Source organism: Erinaceus europaeus, chromosome 2 (genome assembly GCF_950295315.1).
Source record: "Erinaceus europaeus chromosome 2, mEriEur2.1, whole genome shotgun sequence".
Classification (NCBI taxonomy): domain Eukaryota; kingdom Metazoa; phylum Chordata; class Mammalia; order Eulipotyphla; family Erinaceidae; genus Erinaceus; species Erinaceus europaeus.
In genome coordinates, this window is record NC_080163.1 from 705143 (window position 1) to 732810 (window position 27668).

Here is a 27668-nt window from a genome sequence, read left to right on the forward strand (position 1 = left end):
GGGCTCACCTGGGCACTATCCCCCCACCAGGGCTGTCACGGGCTCACCTGGGCACTATCCCCCCACCAGGGCTGACACGGGCTCACCTGGGCACTATCCCCCACCAGGGCTGTCACAGGCTCACTTTGGCGCTGTCCCCCCACCAGGGCTGACACAGGCTCACCTGGGCGCTATCCCCCCCACCAGGGCTGTCACGGGCTCACCTGGCTGCTATCCCCCACCAGGGCTGACACGGGCTCACCTGGGCACTATCCCCCACCAGGGCTGACACGGGCTCACCTGGCCGCTATCCCCGGCCGCCTCCTTGGGGCTCTGTGCAGCCCCGTTTCCACTTGGTCTGGGGAGCAGACTCCTCTCCCCCGGGCAGGTGGGTGCTCCTGCAGCACTCGCTCATGACGGGCCGGAGAGAAGCCCTGGCCTCTGTGGCACAGGTGACGTGCCCGGGACCCACTCCTGCCTGTGCAGTGCTCCAGCCACTGCTCGTCCTGCCCCGCGGGGGATGCGGGCTCCTCGGGCTGTGAGGCCCTCGCACAGGATCCCTGCTGCTCCTGCGGCCTGAGAGCCGGTCACACGCTGGGAGCACAGTGGGCAGCGCCCTGCACTGAGCAGGACATCCGGTCAGACCCCGGCGGCAGCACATGGACAGAGTCGTGTCCGGTTCTTTGTCTCCTATCTCATGAATAAATTAAAAATTATAAAGGGTGGGAAGACAGCATTGTGGTAATGCTCTCCTGCCTGAGGCTCCAAAGTCCCAGGTTCAAAACCCTGCTCCACCATCAGCCAGAGCTGAGCAGGGCTCTGGCAAAAAGAAATTCCAACAGAGCCTCTTGGGGGTGGGGGGTGCACCTGTCCCAGAGGCCTTTGGGGCCGGGGGGGGGGGGGCACATCTGTCCATCCCAGAACCCCTTGGGGGCGGGGACACACCTGTCCAGTCAGAACCCCTTGGGGGCGGGGACGCACCTGTCCAGTCAGAACCCCTTGGGGGCGGGGACGCACCTGTCCAGTCAGAGCCCCTTGGGGGCGGGGACACACCTGTCCAGTCAGAACCCCTTGGGGGCGGGGACGCACCTGTCCATCCCAGAGGCCTTTGGGGCCGGGGGGCACACCTGTCCATCCCAGAACCCCTTGGGGGCAGGGGCACACCTGTCCAGTCAGAGCCCCTTGGGGGCGGGGGCACACCTGTTTCAGAACTGGCGCAGGTGCTCCCAGGTGAGCCACTTGACACGGTACCAGCATCACAGGAAGTTCAGCACGGTTGGACTCTCCAGGCCAAACTGCCACCATCCTGCCTTTAGCCATGTACAGGGCTTGGGATTCAGCTCTGTGTGGTCTCAACAATCTTTATCTGTGGCCAGGCTCAGAGCCTAACCAGTGACAAAAATAATGGCAAAACACCTGCCCTGCGCTCTGTAAGATTGATCATAATGGAACAAGCAGTATCAGTCATGCAGAATTTTCTGGAGACACCAAGAGGAAGGAATGTTTCCCCTTTACCTCCACCACTTCCTCTAGTCCCCCCTAAAATACAGAGAAAGATTGGTGCTCCCCGCAGTGGAGGGGCCATAATTCATAAATGGAAAGTTCTGGTACCCACCTAGATACAATGGGCCTTTAATCTACCACCCACTTCCTCAGGCAGGACTAGCACACGGGAACCTGGGTCACAGACTGAGCACACAAGGAAGATGGGTTCCAGCTGGAGAGCTGAACTTCATGGAGAGGCCGGCCAGGTCAGCACCACCTTGGTGCCTTCTCAGTAAGGGACAAAACAAAACTCCTTCATCCAACAGTGGAACCGATTTTATGAAAAATGGGGCTGCTCAGTTTGTTTAAGGCCCCTAGAAACACGACCAGCTGGAACTTTCGATGAACCCCAGCTTCTGAGGCACAGGGGCAGGAGGGTGGCATAAACATACAGGCAGAATATTCACCTTAGTCAACAGGACACCTGCCCGGCACACAGGTGCGGGAATAACAGAAGACACAGAAACTGTGACGTGATCTCTAGGGAGGAAAGTGCCCCTGGCATGTGAATATTCACAAAGCAGGAGGTGTTCCCTGCCTGTGCTGCTCTGACTTGGTGGTTTTTTTTTAAAGGTTGAGTTAAACTTTCATGTGTTTGGTTCTTTTTAAAAAATATATATTTATTCCCTTTTGTTGCCCTTGTTGTTTTATTGTTGTAGTTATTATTGTTGTTGTTGATGATATCATCATCGTCGGATAGGACAGAGAGAAATGGAGAGAGGAGGGGAAGACAGAGAGGGGGAGAGAAAGACAGACACCTGCAGACTTGCTTCACCGCCTGGGAAGCGACTCCCCTGCAGGTGGGGAGCCGGGGGCTCGAACTGGGATCCTTCCACTGGTCCTTGCACTTTGCGCCACGTGCCCTTAACCCGCTGAGCTACCTCCCAACTCCAGGTGATTTTTGTTTTAATAATCAAAGCCTTGGTGATTTTTGTTTGAATGATCTAAGCCTTATGAGACAATAAAATAAAGTTCTGCTTAAGTAAGACAGAGATGTCTGCTGGAGCTTGATTCAGCATCAACTCACTTCTTCCTCATTCTTCACGGACGCCCCTCCTCCTCCAGGAAACCCTGATACCCTGCTGGCGCTGCCCCTGGCAAGTGGCGTCTCAACAGGGACCTGAAGGTAAGCTTCTCCTCTCGGAGGGTAGGATTCCACGAGCCCCCCTGGCAGAGGACAGGCCAGGTAGAAAGGTGGATAAGTCAGAACTTGAGAAGCTATGGGCCATACTGAGTCTAAAGAAAGAGGACTCTATAGATATTGTAAGACCTATGCTTAAGAAAAAAGGAGTAAACGTTTCAGCTAATCAGTCATCTACATTTTTTTTCAGTTTATTCAGATGTCCATGGTTCCCTAAGGAAGGCACCGTAAGTGTCAACACATGGACTCAGGTGGGGCAGGAGTTAAAGAAATATTACGAAACCGCTCATGAATCACTTTCATTTTCACAGCGGCCGCTGCTTCTGACATTCTGGTCACAGAAGCCACTCCTTTACTGAAAGGATTTTCCGTTAGTAAAGAGAATGGTCGTGTAACAAAGACTGATGATCCTGATGATGAATCAGATGTAACGGCTGGGGCAGACCTAGAGGGAGAGGCTGCTAAGTGTCATGATCATGATAAAGCCAGGCCGCGGCTCCCTTCCTGGCTCTCAGCGTCGTAAGGTGAGCCCGGTCCTGCCCCCTGGCTCCGTGGGTTTCCATGGGGCTCTTGGGCAGGCTGAGGAACGAGGAGACTGAACGTTCTCAGGGCCAGGTGGTGGTGCGCCTGGTTGAGCGACATGTTACAGTGTGAAAGGACACGGGTTCGAGTCCCTGGCCCCCACCTGCAGGGGGAAAGCTTTGCGAGTGGTGAAGCAGGCCTGCAGGTGTCTCTCTGTTTCTCTCCTCCTTCCCTCTTGATTTCTATCCAATAAATAAAGATTAAAAAAAAGTTCTCCTGCTTTCCTGTCATTTTTGATGAGGACTGGGAAGACAGTCCACTGTGGGAGCCATTACCATATCAAGTCCTTAAGGAACTTAAAAATGCAGTCAGAGATCTTGGAGCAACTTCTTATACTCTCCAGCTAGTGGACTTGCTCTCTAGTCTGTGGGTGACACCTTATGACGGTTCCAAACTGCCCGCTCATGCCTCCCAGGAGGACAGTTTTTACTCTGGAAAGCAGAATATGAAGAATTGGCAAAAAAAAAAAAAAAAAAAAAAAAAGAATCCGCTCTAGACAGGAATTCAGGAAATAAAGTGACCTTGGTGATGCTTTTAGGAGGAGAATGGGTTCAAGCCGGGGTCAGCGGCGTCTTAGTAAAGAGACACGTCCACAGTGTTCAGCCTTCGCGGCTGACACCTAGCCTGCTCTGCCGGCTGAAACTAAAACTTCAGGGCTGAGTGACCTCAAACAGAAGCCTGAGGGAGGGAACTTAGGCAGATTTTTTGTCTAGATTAACGGATCAGGCTTCAAAAACTCAGACCCCAAGAGGAGGCAGCACCGATAATTATTAGACAGTGGGCTTTTGAAAATGCCAATCCTACCTGTCAAACACTAGTGCGTCCCTTTCGTAAGACAGGAGTGACTTGGTGACCCCTTCCCTCCCCCAGGGCAGCGACACTACTGTTGCTGCAGCTTCACAGGGAGAAACATCTGCTGTTTGAGACCACATTACATAACAAGGGAGAAGGTAAGAAATTAGGAGGTCGCTTCCCCTGTGGGTAGTAAGGACATTCCGGTAGAAAATGTCCCAGCCAAGCGCCTCAGGGTTCTAACAAGGGAGAAGTAAATTTACGAAGCCACACCCCTCCTTAGTGGCTTTATTATTTTCCCAAAACTATCCTCTAACTCACCCTCACCTTCTCCTGTTTCTTCAGTATTTACCGATGGCTCCTTCAGTAGAAGAGCAGCAGTGATCATAGACGGGGAACAGTTCTTTGATGGTCTCTGAAAACTCCGCTCAGAAGGTTGAAATAAAAGCAGTGACATCTGCCTTTTCCTGGCTGAGACAAAGGTTTTCATCTACACACAGATTCTCAATGGATCGCAAGATTGTGTCCTCATGCGGGAGCTGCCCCTTTACCTGTCAGCAACAGTGACACTTCTATTCTACCCTCACTACAAACTCGTGCATGCACGGATACTTCCTCACATCTGATCACGGCCCCTGCGAGAACAGGAGAGGCTTTTAAAGATGTCTCTCAACATTTGATCTACCGCATGTCTTATGCTGGACAACCTTTGGCTTTAAAAACTGATGATGCCGGGGCCAGGTGGCGGTGCCCCTGGTTGAGCGCACGTTACAGTGCGCAAGGACCCAAGTTCAAGGCCCCGGTCCCCACCTGCAGGAGGAAAGCTTCACAAGTGGTGAAGCAGGGCTGCAGGTGTCTCTGTGTCTCTCTCCCTCTCTATCACTCCCTTCCCTCTCAACTTCTGACTGTCTCTATCCAACAAATAATAAAAAAAAAAGAAACCGAAAAAAAATAAACTGATAATGCAGGGAGTCAGGCGGTAGCACAGCAGGTTAAGCGCAGGTGGCGCAAAGCACAGGGACCGACGTGAGGACCCGTTCGAGCCCCCGGCTCCCCACCTGCAGGGGAGTCGCTTCCCAGGCGGTGAAGCAGGTCTGCAGGTGTCTTTCTTTCTCTCCCCTCTCTGTCTTTGCAGAAAGTTCAGCACGGCTGGACTCTCCAGGCCAAACTGAGACCATCTTGCCTTTTGCCGTGTGTAGGGACTGGGATTAAGCTCTGCGTTTCTTTCTTTCTTTTTTTTTTTTAGATTTTTAAAAAATATTTATTATTTATTCACTTTTGTTGCCCTTGTTTTATTGTTGTATTATGATTGATGTTGTTGTTGTTGGATAGGACAGAGAGAAATGGAGAGAGGAGGGGAAGACAGAGAGGAGGAGAGAAAGACAGACACCTGCAGACCTGCTTCACCGCCTGGGAAGCAACTTCCCTGCAGGTGGGGAGCCGGGGGCTCGAACCGGGATCCTTCCTCCGGTCCTTATGCTTTGTGCCACGTGCGCTTAACCTGCTGCGCTACCGCCCGACTCCCTATGTGGTCTTAATAATATTTACCTGTGGCCAGGCTCAGAGCCTGACCAATAACAAAAGTAATGACAAAACCTGCCCTGCACTCTTTAAGATTAATCATAATGTGTCGGGACTATGTGTGAGCCTGATAGAGCTTAGGGAGAACTCCCCGTCCTTGATGGAGGTCTGAGAAGATCCCCTCTTGGTGATTCTCTCTCAACCAAGGTGAGCAAAAAGGGGGAAACTCAGACTTGGTTCTTTCCTTCTTGGCTCTCAGGCCCACAGAAACCCCAGTACTTCTCCTCAGTAACTGCAGGCCACATGGCCTCCTCCTTTAAGATTCACTCACTCAGAGTTCACAGAGGAGGACACACCTTCTCACACACTCCTAGCAGTGTCCTTTGATGTCCTCAATTTGCATCAAACCTTGCTGATCTTCTGTCTATCTCGCCTTAACTGGTTCAACCCCTCTGCTCCCCTCAAACGCCTCTGGGTAATTAAACGCCTGCATCAGGAGACTAATTATCTTGACCTTTATGTATCTCATCAATTCTTGTCATACCAGCCCCCTACCATAGGGGTAAGCCGATCTTTAGAAACCTGTGATTTCTGACATATTTCAATAATAATTCCCTATGTTTGGTTTTCTATTTAACTCATGTCCACCTGCTAATAAACGCGATCTGAGCACGCTGCAACTCTCCCCGGTGTCTTTTACTTCCTGTCGTCCTGTCGCGAGCGAGAAAGAACCGGTCCGTTACCTTTCCCCTGGAGACCACCCCGCCAGAGACCCCGGCAATAATGGAACAAGCAGTGTCAGTCATGCAGAATTTTCTGGAGACGCCAAGAGGAAGGAATGTTTCCCCTTTACCTCCACCACTTCCTCTAGTCCCCCTAAAATACAGAGAAAGATTGGTGCTCCCCGCAGTGGAGGGGCCATAATTCATAAATGGAAAGTTCTGGTACCCACCTAGATACAATGGGCCTTTAATCTACCACCCACTTCCTCAGGCAGGACTAGCACACGGGAACCTGGGTCACAGACTGAGCACACAAGGAAGATGGGTTCCAGCTGGAGAGCTGAACTTCATGGAGAGGCCGGCCAGGTCAGCACCACCTTGGTGCCTTCTCAGTAAGGGACAAAACAAAACTCCTTCATCCAACAGTGGAACCGATTTTATGAAAAATGGGGCTGCTCAGTTTGTTTAAGGCCCCTAGAAACACGACCAGCTGGAACTTTCGATGAATCCCAGCTTCTGAGGCACAGGGGCAGGAGGGTGGCATAAACATACAGGCAGAATATTCACCTTAGTCAACAGGACACCTGCCCGGCACACAGGTGCGGGAATAACAGAAGACACAGAAACTGTGACGTGATCTCTAGGGAGGAAAGTGCTCCTGGCATGTGAATATTCACAAAGCAGGAGGTGTTCCCTGCCTGTGCTGCTCTGACTTGGTGGTTTATGTTTTAATAATCAAAGCCTTGGTGATTTTTGTATTAGTGACCAAAGCCTTGGTGATTTATTATTAATATTTTTTAATATGTATTTATTTAATATGTATTATTAAATATTTATTTAATATGTATTTATGTATTTTCCCTTTTATTGCTTTTATCATTGTTGTTATTATTGATGTCGTCGTTGGTGGATAGGACAGAGAGAAATGGAGAGAGGAGGGGAAGACAGAGGGGGGGAGAGAAAGACAGACACCTGCAGACCTGCTTCATTGTCTGTGAAGCGACTCCCCTGCAGGTGGGGAGCCGGGGGCTGGAACGTGAGCTCACCCTGCTGCGCTGGAGCCCGGCTGCCCAGAAGCTTTTTTCTTTTCTTTTTTTTTTAAGTAATCTACACCTTGGTGATTTTTGTTTGAATGATCTAAGCCTTATGAGAGAACAAAATAAAGTTCTGCTTAAGACAGACAGACGTCTGCTGGAGCTTGACCCAGCACCAACTCTCCCATCCTACATTCTTCACGGACGCCCCTCATCCTACAGCAAACCCTGGTACCTGCTGGCGCTGCCCCGCACAGAGCCCATTGCGGGGGGGCACCTGACCCAGAGCCCCTTCTGTATGTGGGGGCACCTGTCCCAGAGCCCCTTGTGTGTGTGTGGGGGGGGGCACCTGTCCCAGAGCCGCTTATGTGTGTGTGTGTGGGGGGCACCTGTCCCAGAGCCACTTGTGTGTGTGTGTGGGGGGTGGCACCTGTCCCAGAGCCCCTTGTGTGTGTGGGGGGGGCACCTGTCCCAGAGCCCCTTGTGTGTGTGGGGCGGGGGCACCTGTCCCAGAGCCGCTTGTGTGTGTGGGGGGGGCACCTGTCCCAGAGCCCCTTGTGTGTGTGGGGCTGGGGCACCTGTCCCAGAGCCGCTTGTGTGTGTGTGTGTCGGGGGCACCTGTCCCAGAGCCACTTGTGTGTGTGTGGGGGGGGGCACCTGTCCCAGAGCCCCTTGTGTGTGTGTGTGGGGGGTGGCACCTGTCCCAGAGCCCCTTGTGTGTGTGTGTGGGGGCACCTGTCCCAGAGCCCCTTGTGTGTGTGTGTGGGGCACCTGTCCCAGAGCCCCTTGTGTGTGTGTGTGGGGGGCACCTGTCCCAGAGCCGCTTGTGTGTGTGTGTGTGGGGGGCACCTGTCCCAGAGCCACTTGTGTGTGTGTGTGGGGGGGCACCTATCCCAGAACCCTGTGTGTGTGTGGGGGGGACACCTGTCCCAGAGCCCCTTGTGTGTGTGTGGGGGGGGCACCTGTCCCAGAGCCCCTTGTGTGTGTGTGTGTGGGGGGGCACCTGTCCCAGAGCCGCTTGTGTGTGTGTGTGTGGGGGGCACCTGTCCCAGAGCCACTTGTGTGTGTGTGTGGGGGGGCACCTATCCCAGAGCCCCTTGTGTGTGTGTGTGGGGCACCTGTCCCAGAGCCCCTTGTGTGTGTGTGGGGGGGCACCTGTCCCAGAGCCGCTTGTGTGTGTGTGTGGGGGGGGCACCTGTCCCAGAGCCCCTTGTGTGTGTGTGTGGGGCACCTGTCCCAGAGCCCCTTGTGTGTGTGTGGGGGGGGCACCTGTCCCAGAGCCGCTTGTGTGTGTGTGTGGGGGGGGGGCACCTGTCCCAGAGCCCCTTGTGTGTGTGTGTGGGGGGCACCTGTCCCAGAGCCCCTTGTGTGTGTGTGTGGGGGGTGGCACCTGTCCCAGAGCCCCTTGTGTGTGTGTGGGGGGGCACCTGTCCCAGAGCCCCTTGTGTGTGTGTGTGGGGCACCTGTCCCAGAGCCCCTTGTGTGTGTGTGGGGGGGGCACCTGTCCCAGAGCCGCTTGTGTGTGTGTGTGGGGGGGCACCTGTCCCAGAGTCCCTTGTGTGTGTGTGGGGGGGGCACCTGTCCCAGAGCCCCTTGTGTGTGTGTGGGGGGGTCACCTGTCCCAGAGCCCCTTGTGTGTGTGTGTGTGGGGGGTCACCTGTCCCAGAGCCCCTTGTGTGTGTGTGTGTGGGGGGGGCACCTGTCCCAGAGCCCCTTGTGTGTGTGTGTGGGGGGCACCTGTCCCAGAGCCCCTTGTGTGTGTGTGTGTGGGGGGGCACCTGTCCCAGAGCCCCTTGTGTGTGTGTGTGGGGGGCACCTGTCCCAGAGCCGCTTGTGTGTGTGTGTGTGGGGGCACCTGTCCCAGAGCCACTTGTGTGTGTGTGTGGGGGGCACCTGTCCCAGAGCCCCTTGTGTGTGTGTGTGTGGGGGGGCACCTGTCCCAGAGCCGCTTGTGTGTGTGTGTGTGGGGGGGTCACCTGTCCCAGAGCCCCTTGTGTGTGTGTGTGTGGGGGGCACCTGTCCCAGAGCCACTTGTGTGTGTGTGTGTGGGGGGGCACCTGTCCCAGAGCCCCTTGTGTGTGTGTGTGGGGGGGGGCACCTGTCCCAGAGCCACTTGTGTGTGTGTGGGGGGGGGGCACCTATCCCAGAACCCTGTGTGTGTGTGTGGGGCACCTATCCCAGAACCCTGTGTGTGTGTGTGGGGGACACCTGTCCCAGAGCCCCTTGTGTGTGTGTGGGGGGGGCACCTGTCCCAGAGCCCCTTGTGTGTGTGTGGGGGGGCACCTGTCCCAGAGCCCCTTGTGTGTGTGTGGGGGGGCACCTGTCCCAGAGCCCCTTGTGTGTGTGTGGGGGGGGCACCTGTCCCAGAGCCCCTTGTGTGTGTGTGGGGGGGGGCACCTGTCCCAGAGTCCCTTGTGTGTGTGTGGAGGGGGCACCTGTCCCAGAGCCCTTGTGTGTGTGTGTGGGGGGGGCACGTGACCCAGAGTCCCTTGTGTGTGTGTGTGGGGGGGCACCTGTCCCAGAGCCCCTTGTGTGTGTGTGGGGGGTCACCTGTCCCAGAGCCCCTTGTGTGTGTGTGTGTGGGGGGGTCACCTGTCCCAGAGCCCCTTGTGTGTGTGTGGGGGGGGGGGCACCTGTCCCAGAGTCCCTTGTGTGTGTGTGTGGGGGGCACCTGTCCCAGAGTCCCTTGTGTGTGTGTGTGTGTGTGGGGGCACCTGTCCCAGAGCCCCTTGTGTGTGTGTGTGTGGGGGGCACCTGTCCCAGAGCCCCTTGTGTGTGTGTGGGGGGGCACCTGTCCCAGAGCCCTTGTGTGTGTGTGGGGGGGCACGTGACCCAGAGTCCCTTGTGTGTGTGTGTGTGGGGGGCACCTGTCCCAGAGCCCCTTGTGTGTGTGTGGGGGGGCACCTGTCCCAGAGCCCTTGTGTGTGTGTGGGGGGGCACGTGACCCAGAGTCCCTTGTGTGTGTGTGTGGGGGGGGCACCTGTCCCAGAGCCCCTTGTGTGTGTGTGTGGGGGGCACCTGTCCCAGAGCCCCTTGTGTGTGTGTGTGGGGGGCACCTGTCCCAGAGCCCCTTGTGTGTGTGTGGGGGGGCACCTGTCCCAGAGCCCCTTGTGTGTGTGTGGGGGGTGGCACCTGTCCCAGAGCCCCTGTGTGTGTGTGGGGGGGACACCTGTCCCAGAGCCCCTGTGTGTGTGTGTGGGGGCACCTGTCCCAGAGCCCTTGTGTGTGTGTGTGGGGGGGCACGTGACCCAGAGTCCCTTGTGTGTGTGTGTGTGTGGGGGGCACCTGTCCCAGAGCCCCTTGTGTGTGTGTGGGGGGGCACCAGTCCCAGAGCCCCTTGTGTGTGTGTGGGGGGTGGCACCTGTCCCAGAGCCCCTGGTGTGTGTGTGTGGGGGGCACCTGTCCCAGAGTCCCTTGTGTGTGTGTGTGGGGGGGCACCTGTCCCAGAGCCCCTTGTGTGTGTGTGTGTGGGGGGCACCTGTCCCAGAGCCCCTTGTGTGTGTGTGTGGGGGGGGGGCACATGTCCCAGAGCCCCTTGTGTGTGTGTGTGGGGGGGCACCTGTCCCAGAGCCCCTTGTGTGTGTGTGGGGGGGCACGTGACCCAGAGCCCCTTGTGTGTGTGTGTGGGGGGTGGCACCTGTCCCAGAGCCCCTTGTGTGTGTGTGGGGGGGCACCTGTCCCAGAGCCCTTGTGTGTGTGGGGGGGGGGCACGTGACCCAGAGCCCCTTGTGTGTGTGGGGGGGGGCACCTGTCCCAGAGCCCCTGTGTGTGTGTGGGGGGGGCACCTGTCCCAGAGCCTCTTGTGTGTGTGTGTGGGGGGGCACCTGTCCCAGATCCCCTTGTGTGTGTGGGGGGGGGTCACCTGTCCCAGAGCCCCTTGTGTGTGTGTGTGTGTGGGGGCACCTGTCCCAGAGCCCCTGTGTGTGTGTGTGGGGGGCACCTGTCCCAGAGCCTCTTGTGTGTGTGTGTGGGGGGGCACCTGTCCCAGATCCCCTTGTGTGTGTGTGTGGGGGCACGTGACCCAGAGCCCCTTGTGTGTGTGTGTGTGGGGGGGTCACCTGTCCCAGAGCCCCTTGTGTGTGTGTGTGGGGGGGCACCTGTCCCAGAGCCCCTTGTGTGTGTGTGGGGGGCACCTGTCCCAGAGCCCCTGTGTGTGTGTGTGTGTGGGGGCACCTGTCCCAGAGCCCCTTGTGTGTTTGTGTGTGTGTGGGGGTCACCTGTCCCAGAGCCCCTTGTGTGTGTGTGTGGGGGGGGCACCTGTCTCAGAGCCCCTTGTGTGTGGGGGGGGGCACCTGTCCCAGAGCCCCTTGTGTGTGTATGTGGGGGGTCACCTGTCCCAGAGCCCCTTGTGTGTGTGGGGGGGGGCACCTGTCCCAGAGCCCCTTGTGTGTGTGTGGGGGGGTCACCTGTCCCAGAGTCCCTTGTGTGTGTGTGTGTGTGTGGGGGCACCTGTCCCAGAGCCCCTCGTGTGTGTGTGTGTGGGGCACCTGTCCCAGAGCCACTTGTGTGTGTGTGTGGGGGACACCTGTCCCAGAGCCACTTGTGTGTGTGTGGGGGGGGAACCTGTCCCAGAGCCCCTTGTGTGTGTGTGTGGGGGGCACGTGACCCAGAGCTCCTTGTGTGTGTGTGTGTGGGGGGGTCACCTGTCCCAGAGCCCCTTGTGTGTGTGTGTGGGGGGCACCTGTCCCAGAGCCCCTTGTGTGTGTGTGGGGGGCACCTGTCCCAGAGCCCCTTGTGTGTGTGTGGGGGGGCACCTGTCCCAGAGCCCCTTGTGTGTGTGTGTGGGGGGGCACCTGTCCCAGAGCCCCTTGTGTGTGTGTGGGGGGCACCTGTCCCAGAGCCCCTTGTGTGTGTGTGTGGGGGGCACCTGTCCCAGAGCCCCTTGTGTGTGTGTGGGGGGTGGCACCTGTCCCAGAGCCCCTTATGTGTGTGGGGGGGGCACCTGTCCCAGAGCCCCTTGTGTGTGTGTGTGGGGGCACCTGTCCCAGAGCCCCTTGTGTGTGTGTGGGGGGCACCTGTCCCAGAGCCCCTTGTGTGTGTGTGTGTGGGGGGTCACCTGTCCCAGAGCCCCTTGTGTGTGTGTGGGGGGGGCACCTGTCCCAGAGCCCCTTGTGTGTGTGTGTGTGGGGCACCTGTCCCAGAGCCCCTTGTGTGTGTGTGTGGGGGGCACCTGTCCCAGAGCCCCTTGTGTGTGTGTGTGGGGGGGCACCTGTCCCAGATCCCCTTGTGTGTGTGTGGGGGGGCACGTGACCCAGAGCCCCTTGTGTGTGTGTGTGTGGGGGGGTCACCTGTCCCAGAGCCCCTTGTGTGTGTGTGGGGGGCCACGTGACCCAGAGCCCCTTGTGTGTGTGTGTGTGGGGGGGCACCTGTCCCAGAGCCCCTTGTGTGTGTGTGGGGGGCACCTGTCCCAGAGCCCCTTGTGTGTGTGTGTGGGGGGGCACCTGTCCCAGAGCCCCTTGTGTGTGTGTGTGGGGGGCACCTGTCCCAGAGCCCCTTGTGTGTGTGTGTGGGGGGCACCTGTCCCAGAGCCACTTGTGTGTGTGTGGGGGGGGGGCACCTGTCCCAGAGCCCCTTGTGTGTGTGTGGGTGGCACGTGACCCAGAGCCCCTTGCGGGGGACGCCCCTGCCCGGACCCTTCGCCAGCGAGGCCCCCGCACTCTGACCCGCCAGGTCGCCACCGTCTGCAGCTGCATAGCGGAGGCTGCTGGGCTGTACAGCGACCGCGCGGGGTCCATGGCGGGAGGGGCGGGGCCTTGGGGGCGGGGCTTTGGGGGCGGGGCGACTCCCCCAGGTGCCCAGAAGGGGCGGCGCCGCGGGGCATGCCGGGAAGGGAGTTCTCCGCCGCCGCGTTACGTGGGCCGTGCGCGGGCGCGGACTACAAGTCCCAGGAGGCACTGCGGTGGCCCCGGGGTGTCGTCACGGCAGCGGGTTCCGGGGCGGGGTCGTGGAGGGGCACAGCCGCTCAGAGACCCGGGCAGCTTCAGAGACAGAGATTGTCAGAGATGGAGACAGGACGCGGCGAGAGGCTGCAAGGGAGGACAGCGACGAGTGTTCAAGGACTGGGTACAGAGCTAGCAAGGGGACAGACAGACTGACATCAGAGAAAGAGAGATGGAGAACTGGGTGGGCGATACAGCCGGGGTAAGAGAGGAGAGACTGGGGAAGAGGGACATGAGAGACAGGGAGAGAGTAGGAGAGACAGAGACTGAGAGACAGGGAGAGAGTAGGAGAGACAGAGACTGAGAGACAGGGAGAGAGTAGGAGAGACAGAGACTGAGAGACAGGGAGAGAGTAGGAGAGACAGAGACTGAGAGACAGGGAGAGAGTAGGAGAGACAGAGACTGAGAGACAGGGAGAGAGTAGGAGAGACAGAGAGACATGAGAGACAGGGAGAGAGTAGGAGAGACAGAGACATGAGAGACAGGGAGAGAGTAGGAGAGACAGAGAGACTGAGAGACAGGGAGAGAGTAGAAGAGACAGAGACTGAGAGACAGGGAGAGAGTAGAAGAGACAGAGACTGAGAGACAGGGAGAGAGTAGGAGAGACAGAGACTGAGAGACAGGGAGAGAGTAGGAGACAGAGACTGAGAGACAGGGAGAGAGTAGGAGAGACAGAGACTGAGAGACAGGGAGAGAGTAGGAGAGACAGAGAGACATGAGAGACAGGGAGAGAGTAGGAGAGACAGAGACATGAGAGACAGGGAGAGAGTAGGAGAGACAGAGAGACTGAGAGACAGGGAGAGAGTAGAAGAGACAGAGACTGAGAGACAGGGAGAGAGTAGAAGAGACAGAGACTGAGAGACAGGGAGAGAGTAGGAGACAGAGACAGAGAGACATGAGAGACAGGGAGACGGAGGGGAGAGACAGGGAGGGAATAGAGAGATGAGACAGGGAGACAGGGAGGGGAGAGACGGGGAGGAATAGAGAGATGAGACAGTGAGACAGAGAGGGGAGAGACGGGGAGGGAATAGAGATAAATGAGACAGGGAGACAGGAGTGACAGGGAGAAGAAACATGCAGAGATGGAGATGAGACGGAGATGGAGATGAGAGACAGGGAGAGAGGAGAGACAGAATAGGAGTGGGAGTAGGAGAGGCAGAAACAGACAGACAGACAGGAGGAGGCTGTGAGCGAGGCGTGGCGGCCAGGTGGATGATGCGAATGACAGGCGCAGATGGAGGCGTGTGTTGGAGACTTGGAACCCGCGTCCCCCACCTCGGGGCAGGCGGCACCGAATGCAGAGCCCCACGGCCCGACAGCCCCCAGCTTGGGCGACCCCTGAGCCTCTGGCCCTCCAGCGTCCCCCAAGTTAGCGCTTTGAAGGAGCGACCCAGCCGGAGACCCCAGGCCAGCTGTGGAGGGGCCCACACCCAGCCGAACACAAGCCTCCAGCAGGGGCCCACCCGGTCACCCCAAGTCTCCGGGGAGCCCACCCAGACCCCCAAGTCTCCCCGGGGGACCCCCCAGACCCCCCAAGTCTCCGGGGGACCCACCCAGACCCCCAAGTCTCCGGGAGACCCACCCAGACCCCCCAAGTCTCCCCGGGGGACCCATCCAGACCCCCAAGTCTCCGGGGGACCCACCCAGACCCCCCAAGTCTCCCTGGGGGACCCATCCAGACCCCCAAGTCTCCGGGAGACCCACCCAGACCCCCCAAGTCTCCCCGGGGGACCCATCCAGACCCCCAAGTCTCCGGGGGACCCACCCAGACCCCCCCAAGTCTCCGGGGGACCCACCCAGACCCTCCAAGTCTCCCTGGGGACCGACCCAGATGCCCAAGTCTCCGGGGGATCCCTGGACACCGCAACTCTTCCAGGGGACCCACCTGACCCCCAAAGTCTCCGGGGGACCCACCCAGACACCCCAAGTCTCCCTGGGGACCGACCCAGACCCCCAAGTCTCCGGGTTATCCCTGGACACCCCAACTCTTCCAAGGGACCCACCCAGACCCCCAAGTCTCCAGGGGACCCACCCAGACCCCTAAAGTCTCCGGGGGACCCACCCAGACCCCCCATGTCTCCGGGGGACCCACCCAGACCCCCCAAGTCTCCGGGGGACCCACCCAGAACCCCCAAGTCTCCGGGGGACCCTCCCAGACCCCCAAGTCTCCCCGGGGGACGCACCCAGACCCCCGAAGTCTCCGGGGGATCCATGGACACCCCAACTCTTCCAGGGGACCCACCAGACCCCCCAAGTCTCTCCAGGGGACCCACCCAGGCCCCCCAAGTCTCCCCAGGTGACCGACCCAGACGCCCAAGTCTCCGGGGACACACCCAGACACTCAAGTATTCCCGGGGGACCAACCCAGAACCCCCAAGTCTCCAGGGGATCCCTGGACACCCCAACTCTTCCAGGGGACCCACCCAGTCACCCCAAGTCTCCAGGGACCCACCCAGACCCCCAAGTCTATGGGGACCCACCCAGACCCCCCAAATCTCCAGGGGACCCACCCAGACCCCCCAAGTCTCCGGGGGACCCACCCAAACCCCCCAAGTCTCCGGGGGACCCACCCAGACCCCCAAGTCTCCCCGGGGGACCCACCCAGACCCCCAAGTCTCCCCGGGAGACCCACCCAAACCCCCAAGTCTCCGGGGGATCCCTGGACACCCCAACTCTTCCAGGGGACCCACCCAGTCACCCCAAGTCTCCGGGGACCCACCCAGACCCCCAAGTCTCTGGGGGCCCCAACCAGACCCCCAAGTCTCCGGGGGACCCACCCAAACCCCCCAAGTCTCCGGGGGACCCACCCAGACCCCCAAGTCTCCCCGGGGGACCCACCCAGACCCCCAAGTCTCCGGGGGGTCCCTGGACACCCCAACTCTTCCAGGGGACCCACCCAGAACCCCCAAGTCTCCGGGGGACCCACCCAGACCCTCAAGTCTCCGGGGGACCCACCCAGTCACCCCAAGTCTCCGGGGGACCCACCCAGACCCCCCCAAGCCTCCGGGGGATCCACCCAGACCCCCAAGTCTCCCCAGGCGACCGACCCAGACCCCCAAGTCTCCGGGGGATCCCTGGACACCCCAACTCTTCCAGGGGACCCACCCAGTCACCCCAAGTCTCCGGGGACCCACCCAGACCCTCAAGTCTCCGGGGGACCCACCCAGTCACCCCAAGTCTCCGGGGGACCCACCCAGAACCCCCCAAGCCTCCGGGGGATCCACCCAGACCCCCAAGTCTCCCCGGGCGACCGACCCAGACCCCCAAGTCTCCGGGGGATCCCTGGACACCCCAACTCTTCCAGGGGACCCACCCAGTCACCCCAAGTCTCCGGGGACCCACCCAGACCCTCAAGTCTCCGGGGGACCCACCCAGTCACCCCAAGTCTCCGGGGGACCCACCCAGACCCCCCCCAAGCCTCCGGGGGATCCACCCAGACCCCCAAGTCTCCCCGGGGGACCCACCCAGACCCCCAAGTCTCCGGGGGATCCCTGGACACCCCAACTCTTCCAGGGGACCCACCCAGACCCCCAAGTCTCTGGGGGCCCCACCCAGACCCCCAAGTCTCCGGGGGACCCACCCAGTCACCCCAAGTCTCCGGGGGACCCACCCAGACCCCCAAGTCTCCCCGGGGGACCCATCCAGACCCCCAAGTCTCCGGGGGGTCCCTGGACACCCCAACTCTTCCAGGGGACCCACCCAGAACCCCCAAGTCTCCGGGGGACCCACCCAGACCCTCAAGTCTCCAGGGACCCACCCAGTCACCCCAAGTCTCCGGGGGACCCACCCAGACCCCCCCCAAGCCTCCGGGGGATCCACCCAGACCCCCAAGTCTCCCCGGGGGACCCATCCAGACCCCCAAGTCTCCGGGGGGTCCCTGGACACCCCAACTCTTCCAGGGGACCCACCCAGTCACCCCAAGTCTCCGGGGACCCACCCAGACCCCCAAGTCTCCGGGGGACCCACCCAGACCCCCAAGTCTCCGGGGGACCCACCCAGACCCCCCATGTCTCCGGGGGCCCCACCCAGACCCCCAAGTCTCCGGGGACCCACGCAGAACCCCCAAGTCTCCGGGGATCCCTGGACACCCCAACTCTTCCAGGGTCCCACCCAGACCCCCCAAACCTCCTGGAGGGACCCACGCGGTCACCCCAAGTTTCCTGGGCCCCCGCCCAGACCCCAAGCCTCGGGGGCCCTACGCCCCGTCTCCCACCCAGACCCCAGCCGCCGCCGAACCCCGCCGCCCCCAGCTCAGGGCGCCCTCCCTGCGGGCGGCGGGCGGCGGGCGGCGGGCACGTGCGGGGGGGGGGGGGGGGGAAGGTCGCGTCCGTCTACCCGGAGCCCCGCCCCGCAGCCGCCCGCATCGCAGCCGCGCCCGCCGCCCCGCATCGCAGGCTCCGCGCTCGCCCCACCGCCCCGCATCGCAGCCGCCGCCCGTGCCCGCCGCCCCGCGCACCCACCCGGGTGCGGCCGCGTCCAGCATGGCCGGCCTGGGTCCCGGCGGGGGCGACGCGGAGGGCGGCCCCCGGCCCCTGTTCTGCAGGAAGGGCGCTCTCCGGCAGAAGGTGGTCCACGAGGTCAAGAGCCACAAGTTCACCGCCCGCTTCTTCAAGCAGCCCACCTTCTGCAGCCATTGCACCGACTTCATCTGGTGGGGGCGCGGCGGGGGCAGCCGGGGGTCTGGGCGGGGGTCTGGGTGTTAGAGGGGCGGGGGTCTGGGTGTAAGAGGGGCTGGGGTCTGGGTGTTAGAGGGGCTGGGGGTCTGGGTGTTAGAGGGGCTGGTGGTCTGGGTGTTAGAGGGGCTGGGGGTCAGGGTGTAAGAGGGGCTGGGGGTCTGGGTGTTAGAGGCGCTGGGGGTCTGGGTGTTAGAGGGGCTGGGGGTCTGGGTGTTAGAGGGGCTGGGGTCTGGGTGTAGAGGGGCTGGGGGTCTGGGTGTTAGAGGGGCTGGGGGTCTGGGTGTTAGAGGGGCTGGGGGTCTGGGTGTTAGAGGGGCTGGGGGTCTGGGTGTTAGAGGGGCTGGGGGTCTGGGTGTTAGAGGGGCTGGGGTCTGGGTGTTAGAGGGGCTGGGGTCTGGGTGTTAGAGGGGCTGGGGGTCTGGGTGTTAGAGGGGCTGGGGTCTGGGTGTTAGAGGGGCTGGGGGTCTGGGTGTTAGAGGGGCTGGGGTCTGGGTGTTAGAGGGGCTGGGGGTCTGGGTGTAGAGGGGCTGGGGGTCTGGGTGTTAGAGGGGCTGGGGTCTGGGTGTTAGAGGGGCTGGGGGTCTGGGTGTAAGAGGGGCTGGGGGTCAGGGTGTAAGAGGGGCTGGGGGTCTGGTTGTAAGAAGGGCTGGGTGTCTGGGTGTTAGAGGGGCTGGGGGTCTGGGTGTAAGAGGGGCTGGGGTCTGGGTGTGAGAGGGGCTGGGGGTCTGGGTGTAAGAGGGGCTGGTGGTCTGGGTGTAAGAGGGGCTGGGGGTCAGGGTGTAAGAGGGGCTGGGGTTCTGGGTGTAAGAGGGGCTGGGTGTCTGGGTGTAAGAGGGGCTGGGGTCTGGGTGTGAGAGGGGCTGGGGGTCTGGGTGTAAGAGGGGCTGGGGGTCTGGGTGTTAGAGGGGCTGGGGGTCTGGGTGTTAGAGGGGCTGGGGGTCTGGGTGTTAGAGGGGCTGGGGTCTGGGTGTTAGAGGGGCTGGGGTCTGGGTGTTAGAGGGGCTGGGGGTCTGGGTGTTAGAGGGGCTGGGGTCTGGGTGTTAGAGGGGCTGGGGGTCTGGGTGTTAGAGGGGCTGGGGTCTGGGTGTTAGAGGGGCTGGGGGTCTGGGTGTAGAGGGGCTGGGGGTCTGGGTGTTAGAGGGGCTGGGGTCTGGGTGTTAGAGGGGCTGGGGGTCTGGGTGTAGAGGGGCTGGTGGTCTGGGTGTAAGAGGGGCTGGGGGTCAGGGTGTAAGAGGGGCTGGGGGTCTGGTTGTAAGAAGGGCTGGGTGTCTGGGTGTTAGAGGGGCTGGGGGTCTGGGTGTAAGAGGGGCTGGGGTCTGGGTGTGAGAGGGGCTGGGGGTCTGGGTGTAAGAGGGGCTGGTGGTCTGGGTGTAAGAGGGGCTGGGGGTCAGGGTGTAAGAGGGGCTGGGGTTCTGGGTGTAAGAGGGGCTGGGTGTCTGGGTGTAAGAGGGGCTGGGGTCTGGGTGTGAGAGGGGCTGGGGGTCTGGGTGTTAGAGGGGCTGGGGTCTGGGTGTAGAGAAGCTGGGGGTCTGGGTGTAAGAGGGGCTGGGTGTCTGGGTGTTAGAGGGGCTGGGGGTCTGGGTGTTAGAGGGGCTGGGGGTCTGGGTGTTAGAGGGGATAGAGGTCTGGGTGTAAGAGGGGCTGGGGGTCTGGGTGTAAGAGGGGCTGGGGGTCTGGGTGTAAGAGGGGCTGGGGGTCTGGGTGTAAGAGGGGCTGGGGGTCTGGGTGTTAGAGGGGATAGAGGTCTGGGTGTTAGAGGGGCTGGGGGTCTGGGTGTAAGAGGGGCTCGGGGTCTGGGTGTTAGAGGGGCTGGGGTCTGGGTGTTAGAGGGGCTGGGGGTCTGGGTGTTAGAGGGGCTGGGGGTCTGGGTGTTAGAGGGGCTGGGGGTCTGGGTGTTAGAGGGGCTGGAGGTCTGGGTGTTAGAGGGGCTGGGTGTCTGGGTGTAAGAGGGGCTGGGAGTCTGGGTGTAAGAGGTGCTGGGGGTCTGGGTGTTAGAGGGGCTGGGGTCTGGGTGTTAGAGGGGCTGGAGGTCTGGGTGTTATAGGGGCTGGGGGTCTGGGTTTTAGAGGGGCTGGGGGTCTGGGTGTAAGAGGGGCTGGGAGTCTGGGTGTAAGAGGGGCTGGGGGTCTGGGTGTTAGAGGGGCTGGGGTCTGGGTGTTAGAGGGGCTGGAGGTCTGGGTGTAAGAGGGGCTGGGGGTCTGGGTGTTAGAGGGGCTGGGGTCTGGGTGTTAGAGGGGATAGAGGTCTGGGTGTTAGAGGGGCTGGGGTCTGGGTGTAAGAGGGGCTGGGGGTCTGGGTGTTAGAGGCTTGGGGGTCTGGGTGTTAGAGGGGCTGGGGGTCTGGGTGTAAGAGGGGCTGGGGGTCTGGGTGTAAGAGGGGCTGGGGGTCTGGGTGTTAGAGGGGCTGGGGTCTGGGTGTTAGAGGGGATAGAGGTCTGGGTGTTAGAGGGGCTGGGGTCTGTGTGTAAGAGGGGCTGGGGGTCTGGGTGTTAGAGGCTTGGGGGTCTGGGTGTAAGAGGGGCTGGGGGTCTGGGTGTTAGAGGGGCTGGGGGTCTGGGTGTTAGAGGGGCTGGGGTCTGGGTGTTAGAGGGGCTGGGGGTCTGGGTGTAAGAGGGGCTGGGGGTCTGGGTGTTAGAGGCGCTGGGGGTCTGGGTGTAAGAGGGGCTGGGGTCTGGGTGTTAGAGGGGCTGGGGTCTGGGTGTAAGAGGGGCTGGGCGTCTGGGTGTAAGAGGGGCTGAGGGTCTGGGTGTAAGAGGGGCTGGGGGTCTGGGTGTTAGAGGCGCTGGGGGTCTGGGTGTAAGAGGGGCTGGGGTCTGGGTGTTAGAGGGGCTAGGGGTCAGTGTGTAAGAGGGGCTGGGGGTCTGGGTGTTAGAGGCGCTGGGGGTCTGGGTGTAAGAGGGGCTGGGGGTCTGGGTGTTAGAGGGGCTGGGGTCTGGGTGTAAGAGGCGCTGGGGGTCTGGGTGTTAGAGGGGCTGGGGGTCTGGGTGTTAGAGGGGCTGGGGTCTGGGTTTAGAGGGGCTGGGGGTCTGGGTGTTAGAGGCGCTGGGGGTCTGGGTGTTAGAGGGGCTGGGGGTCTGGGTGTAAGAGGGGCTGGGGGTCTGGGTGTAAGTGGGGCTGGGGGTCTGGGTGTAAGAGGGGCTGGGGGTCTGGTTGTTAGAGGGGCTGTGGTCTGTGTGTAAGAGGGGCTGGGGGTCTGGGTGTTAGAGGGGTTGGGGGTCTGGGTGTTAGAGGGGCTGGGGGTCTGGGTGTAAGAGGGGCTGGAGGTCTGGGTGTTAGAGGGGTTGGGGGTCTGGGTGTTAGAGGGGCTGGGGGTCTGGGTGTAAGAGGGGCTGGGGGTCTGGGTGTTAGAGGGGCTGGGGGTCTGGGTGTTAGAGGGGCTGGGGTCTGGGTGTTAGAGGCGCTGGGGGTCTGTGTGTTAGAGGGGCTGGAGGTTTGGGTGTTAGAGGGGCTGGGGGTTTGTGTGTAATAGGGTCTGGGGGTCTGGGTGTAAGAGGGGCTGGGGTCTGGGTGTTGAGATGTGCTGGGGCCTCTGGTTGTGAACGAGGCAGGGCTAAGGGCCCCTGTGTTTGAGGCAGGAGGGGCTGGGCAACTCCTGGTGAGGGAGGTTGGTTGGGGACCCCTGGGTGTGGATTGATGGCCATGGCATCCCTGTGTGGTGCTGATGCCGGCGCTGTGCTCAGGCTCATGTGTCTCTCTGTCTGTGTCTGTCTCTCTTGCAGGGGGATCGGGAAGCAGGGCCTGCAGTGCCAAGGTGAGTGTGGGGTGGCGCGAGGTGCAATCTGGGTGGCCCATGGCGCACACGTGCTGGGTCCCCAGGGGCCGGGGGCGGGGGTGTGGCGGCCGGGTGGGGGGCCGGGCCTCCCTCGCTCCAGGTGGGTGCGGATATTTGGAGAACCCGTTGCCATGGGAACAGGGAGATTGGGAAGAGGGGGCTGGGGGGCTGGAGATGCCAAGTCAGAGCCCCCCCACTGGCTGCCGTCGCCATGGCAACCCGAGTCCAGGCAGGCCCGGAGGAGGGTGGGGTCACCGGATGGCGGGTGGGGGCCTCACCAGCTGCTAGGTCCAGGGTGAGTCAGGCCAGGGGGTGGCGGCGCCCCCAGACTCACTGCTGCCCAGGCCCCTCTCCCTGTCTGCTGCCCCCTCCCCAGCTGGGGCCGCGCCCCTGCCCCTGCCCCTGTGCCTGTCTCTGTCTCTGCTCCTGTCCCTGCCCCATCTCTGCCACTATCTCTGTCTCTGCCCCTGTCACTATCTCTGTCCCTGTGCCTGTCTCTGTCTCTGCTCCTGTCCCTGCCCCATCTCTGCCACTATCTCTGTCTCTGCCCCTGTCACTATCTCTGTCCCTGTGCCTGTCTCTGTCTCTGCTCCTGTCCCTGCCCCATCTCTGCCACTATCTCTGTCTCTGCCCCTGTCACTATCTCTGTCCCTTTCCTGCCTCTGTCTCTGCTCCTGTCCCTGCCCCATCTCTGCCACTATCTCTGTCTCTGCCCCTGTCACTATCTCTGTCCCTGTGCCTGTCTCTGTCTCTGCTCCTGTCCCTGCCCCATCTCTGCCACTATCTCTGTCTCTGCCCCTGTCACTATCTCTGTCCCTTTCCTGCCTCTGTCTCTGCTCCTGTCCCTGCCCCATCTCTGCCACTATCTCTGTCTCTGCCCCTGTCACTATCTCTGTCCCTGTGCCTGTCTCTGTCTCTGCTCCTGTCCCTGCCCCATCTCTGCCACTATCTCTGTCTCTGCCCCTGTCACTATCTCTGTCCCTGTGCCTGTCTCTGTCTCTGCTCCTGTCCCTGCCCCATCTCTGCCACTATCTCTGTCTCTGCCCCTGTGCCAGTCCTGTCCCCATCTCTCTGTCCCTGTCACTATCACCATCTCTGACCCTGTCTCTGTCTGTTCCTGTCCCCATCCCTGTTCTTGTCTCTGTCTCTGACTGTCCCTGTCACTGCCTCTGTATCTCTCTTCTTTTTTTAAAATTTGCTTAAATATTTATTTTATTTATTTATTTATTCCCTTTTGTTGCCCTTGTTGTTTTATTGTTGTAGTTATTATTGTTGCCGTCATTGTTGGACAGGACAGAGAGAAATGGAGAGAGGAGGGAAGACAGAGAGGGGGAGAGAAAGACAGACACCTGCAGACCTGCTTCACTGCCTGTGAAGCGACTCCCCTGCAGGTGGGGAGCCGGGGGCTCGAACCAGGATCCTCACGCCGGTCCTTGCGCTTTGCGCCACCTGCGCTTAGCCCGCTGTGCCACAGTGTATCTCTGTTCTTATCGCTCCCTCTCCCTCTCCCTCTCCCTCTCTCTCTCTGGCTGTGTGTGCGCTGGAGTCTCTCTGCTCTGTGTCTCCATCTTTGTCTCTCTTCTGGTCCATCTTGGCTGCTTCCATCTCTCTCCCTGTCCCTCGGGCGTCTCTCTGGGGTCCCTCCTGAGCCCCTGATTACCGGCCCGCCCGCCTCTCCCCTCTCTCTCTCCCTCTCTCCCTCCCCCCTCCCTCTCTCTTCCCCTCTCTCCCTCTCTCCCTCTTTTCCTCCCCCCTCTCTCTCCCTCCCCCCTCTCCCCTCCCCCCTCCAGTCTGCAGCTTCGTGGTGCACCGGCGATGCCATGAGTTTGTGACCTTCGAGTGCCCGGGCGCCGGCAAAGGCCCCCAGACGGACGTGAGTGTCCCCACCCTGGGCCCCTCGGCTCCCGGCCCAATTTCTGCTGCTATTTTTAAGGCTGGTCGGGCAGGGGGGCTGGAGGGGGGAGCTCTGGCCCAGATTCCCTGCCCTTGGCCTGGAAAGGGGTGACATGGGGGCCGAGACGGCCGTGGACACGGGGGACGGGCGGAGCAGGGCCAGCACGGAAGCCCAGCCTGGTGGGTCTGTGGGCCAGGGGTCCAAGGGCTTAAGCCCCCCAGAGAGGAGGGCCTGAGGCTCCGCCTCAAGATGAGAGAGAGAGAGAGAGAGGGAGAGAGAGAGAGATGCAGAATCGAGGGCCAGGCGGCCTGGGGGTGGCCCGGTGGGTACAAACCACTGAGCATCCGGGCCTGAGTTCAGTCCCCACGCAGCAGAGTGATGGACCTTCCTGAATAAATGTTTTCACAGAGAAAGACGGGGTGGGGTGGGGGTGGTGGCATAATGATTCTGCAGAGAGACTCCCCTGGGGCAGGGAGACAGCATAATGCTTCTGCAAAGACTCTCCTGCCTGAGGCTCCAAGGCCCCGGGTTCAATCCCCTGCACCACCATAAACTAGAGCTGGGGAAATAATAATAATAATAATAGTAGTGATAATAACATCTCCTGCACACAGACTCTTCTGCCCGAGGTGCTGAGGCCCCAGGTTCCACCCCCAGCACCACCATCAGCCGGAGCTCAGCAGGGCTCTGGGCTGTGTCTCTCTGTCTCTTCTATCTCTGTAGTTCTCTCCTTAAATACGATGTTAAAAATAAATAAATAAATAAATAAATAGAGAGAATGGCACGGGAAGAAGGGAAAGGATCCAGAGAGTGTGAGGGAGACAGAGACAGAGAGATGCCGAGAGTGAGGCCTTCCGGAAAGGGAAGCTTGAGCAGGGAGTGGGCGTGGAGCCCAGCGGGGTGCGGGGTGGGGGCCGCCCCGGAGCCCTCATCTCACAGCTCTGAGCAGGTGCGCCAAGCGCGTGCGTGCACAGAGACGCACAGAGACACAGGCATACAGACACAGGCACACAGAGACACGCAGAGACACGCAGAGACATACAGAGATACAGGCATACAGAGACACACAGACACAGAGACACACAGAGACACGCAGAGACACAGGCATACAGAGACACACAGACACAGGCATACAGAGACACACAGACACAGAGACACACAGAGACACGCAGAGATACAGGCATACAGAGACACACAGACACAGGCATACAGACACAGGCACACAGAGACACGCAGAGACACGCAGAGACATACAGAGATACAGGCATACAGAGACACACAGACACAGAGACACACAGACACAGAGACATCAGAGACAGAGGCATACAGAGACACACAGACACATAGACACAGAGACATACAGAGGCACAGGCATACAGAGACACAGACACAGAGACACAGGCATACAGAGACACAGGCATACAGAGACGTACAGAGACATGCAGAGACATAGGTATACAGAGACACACAGACACACAGACACAGAGACATACAGAGGCACAGGCATACAGAGACACAGACACAGAGATGGAGGCATACAGAGACACAGGCATACAGAGACATACAGAGACATGCAGAGACATAGGTATACAGAGACACACAGACACAGGCATACAGAGATGTACAGAGACACACAGACACACACAGAGACATGCAGAGACACAGGTATACAGAGACACACAGACACAGACACAAGCATACAGAGATGTACAGAGACACACAGACACACACAGAGACATGCAGAGACACAGGTATACAGAGACACACAGACACAGAGACACAGGCATACAGAGACGTACAGAGACACACAGACACATACAGAGACATGCAGAGACACAGGTATACAGAGACACAGAGACACAGACACAGAGACATACAGAGGCACAGGCATACAGAGACACACAGACACAGAGATGGAGGCATACAGAGACACAGGCATACAGAGATGTACAGAGACATGCAGAGACATAGGTATACAGAGATACACAGAGACACAGGCATACAGAGATGTACAGAGACACACAGACACACAAGAGACATGCAGAGACACAGGTATACAGAGACACACAGACACAGAGACACAGGCATACAGAGACGTACAGACACACACAGAGACATGCAGAGACACAGGTATACAGAGACACACAGACACAGAGACACAGGCATACAGAGATGTACAGAGACACACAGACACACACAGAGACATGCAGAGACACAGGTATACAGAGACACACAGACACAGAGACACAGGCATACAGAGACGTACAGAGACACACAGACACACACACAGAGACATGCAGAGACACAGGTATACAGAGACACACAGACACAGAGACACAGGCATACAGAGACGTACAGAGACACACAGACACACACACAGAGACATGCAGAGACACAGGTATACAGAGACACACAGACACATACAGAGACAGACACACACACAGCCCCCAACACCCACAGCTACCCCGCCTCACTATCCCCCTCCCTCCCTTCCCTTCCCCTCCCTCCTATCCCTCCCCCTCCCTCCCTCTATCCCCCTCCCTCCCCTCATCCCTCCCTCCCTTCTATCATCCCTCCCCTGCATCCCTTCCTCCCCCACCCTCCCTCCATCCCTCCTTCCCTTCCCTCCACCCCTCCCTCCCCTCCATCTATCCCTTCACCAACCTCCCTCTATCCCTCCCTCCCCTCCATCCCTCCCTCCATCCATCCCTCCCTCCCCTCCACCCCCCTCAACCCCTCCATCACCCTCCCCTCCATGCCTTTCCTCCCTCATCCCCTCCATCCCCCACCACCCTCTTCCTCCCTCATCCCCCTCCACCCCTCCATTCCTCCATCCCCTCCAACACTACATCCCCTACACCCCTCCATCCCATACACCCCTCCATCCCCTACACCCCTCCATCCCCTACACTCCTCCATCCCCTACACCCCTCCATCCCCTACACCCCTCCATCCCCCTACACCCCTCCATCCCCTACACCCCTCCATCCCCCTACACCCCTCCATCCCCCTACACCCCTCCATCCCCTACACCGCTCCATCCCCCTCTACACCCCTCCATCCCCCTACACCCCTCCATCCCCCTACACCCCTCCATCCCCTACACCCCTCCATCCCCTACACCCCTCCATCCCTCTACACCCCTCCATCCCCCTAAACCCCTCCATCCCCTACACCCCTCCATCCCCCTACACCCCTCCATCCCCCTACACCGCTCCATCCCCCTACACCCCTCCATCCCCCTACAACCCTCCATCCCCCTCTACACCCCTCCATCCCCTACACCCCTCCATCCCCTACACCCCTCCATCCCCTACACCCCTCCATCCCCTACACCCCTCAATCCCCCTACACCCCTACATCCCCCTACACCCCTACATCCCCCTCCAACCCACCATCCCCCTATACCCCTCCATCCCCTACACCCCTCCATCCCCCTACACCCCTACATCCCCCTCCAACCCACCATCCCCCTACACACCTCCATCCCATACAACCCTCCATCCCCCTACACCCCTCCATCCCCCTCCAACCCACCATCCCCCTACACCCCTACATCCCCCTACACCCCTCCATCCCCCTACACCCCTCCATCCCCCTCTACACCCCTCCATCCCTCTACACCCCTCCATCCGCCTACAACCCTACATCCCCTACACCCCTCCATCCCCCTACACCCCTACATCCCCCTACACCCCTACATCCCCTCCAACCCACCATCCCCCTATACCCCTCCATCCTTTACACCCCTCCATCCCCTCCATCCCCTACACCCCTCCATCCCCTACACCCCTCCATCCCTCTACACCCCTCCATCCCCCTACACCGCTCCATCCCCCTACACCCCTACATCCCCCTACACCCCTACATCCCCCTACACCCCTACATCCCCAACACCCCTCCATACCCCTCTACACCCCTCCATCCCTCTAGACCCCTCCATCTGCCTACACCCCTCCATCCCCTACACCCCTCCATCCCCTACACCCCTCCAACCCCCTACACCCCTACATTCCCCTACACCCCTACATCCCCCTCCAACCCACCATCCCCCTATACCCCTCCATCCCCT

The 27668-nt window shown here is 60.3% G+C and overlaps 3 protein-coding genes and 2 long non-coding RNA genes across 5 annotated transcripts in view; all 5 read left to right on the top strand.

Moving 5' to 3' along the window:
• Positions 1–1081: 1081 nt before the first annotated feature.
• LOC132533081 (uncharacterized) lies at positions 1082–3783 on the top strand. The gene is made up of 4 exons (XR_009544960.1): positions 1082–1730; positions 2590–2650; positions 2856–2892; positions 2977–3783. It is a non-coding gene; the product is annotated as an uncharacterized LOC132533081 (long non-coding RNA).
• Positions 3784–13135: 9352 nt separating this feature from the next.
• Positions 13136–15555, top strand: LOC103128378 (protein LIAT1-like). The gene is given in 4 exon segments (XM_060186501.1): positions 13136–13207; positions 14629–15003; positions 15132–15419; positions 15421–15555. Coding segments are annotated over 4 exon segments (870 nt in total).
• Positions 15556–16731: 1176 nt separating this feature from the next.
• On the top strand, positions 16732–17311 carry LOC132536892 (uncharacterized). The gene is made up of 3 exons (XR_009548427.1): positions 16732–16838; positions 17168–17263; positions 17294–17311. It is a non-coding gene; the product is annotated as an uncharacterized LOC132536892 (long non-coding RNA).
• Positions 17312–17700: 389 nt separating this feature from the next.
• LOC132537066 (protein kinase C gamma type-like) lies at positions 17701–23707 on the top strand. The gene is made up of 3 exons (XM_060186502.1): positions 17701–17906; positions 21650–21681; positions 23493–23707. The coding sequence occupies exons 1-3, from the start codon at positions 17737–17739 to the stop codon at positions 23705–23707; spliced, it is 417 nt and encodes a 138-aa protein (XP_060042485.1). The 5' UTR covers positions 17701–17736.
• Position 23708: 1 nt separating this feature from the next.
• CACNG8 (calcium voltage-gated channel auxiliary subunit gamma 8) overlaps positions 23709–27668 on the top strand; it is a 10203-nt gene continuing 6243 nt past the window's right edge. Inside the window, exon 1 of the mRNA XM_060186503.1 lies at positions 23709–23779. Coding sequence (XP_060042486.1) covers positions 23709–23779 — 71 coding nt within the window. The remainder of the gene's footprint in view (positions 23780–27668) is intronic.

What these genes read in the sequence shown, in the direction of transcription:
- LOC132537066 (XM_060186502.1), top strand. Translation starts at nt 17,737, where the DNA reads ATGGCCGGCCTGGGTCCCGGCGGGGGCGACGCGGAGGGCGGCCCCCGG. An exon ending in CATTGCACCGACTTCATCTG is followed by an intron (nt 17,907 to 21,649) that starts GTGGGGGCGCGG and finishes TCTCTCTTGCAG; the next exon opens with GGGGATCGGGAAGCAGGGCC. An exon ending in GCAGGGCCTGCAGTGCCAAG is followed by an intron (nt 21,682 to 23,492) that starts GTGAGTGTGGGG and finishes TCCCCCCTCCAG; the next exon opens with TCTGCAGCTTCGTGGTGCAC.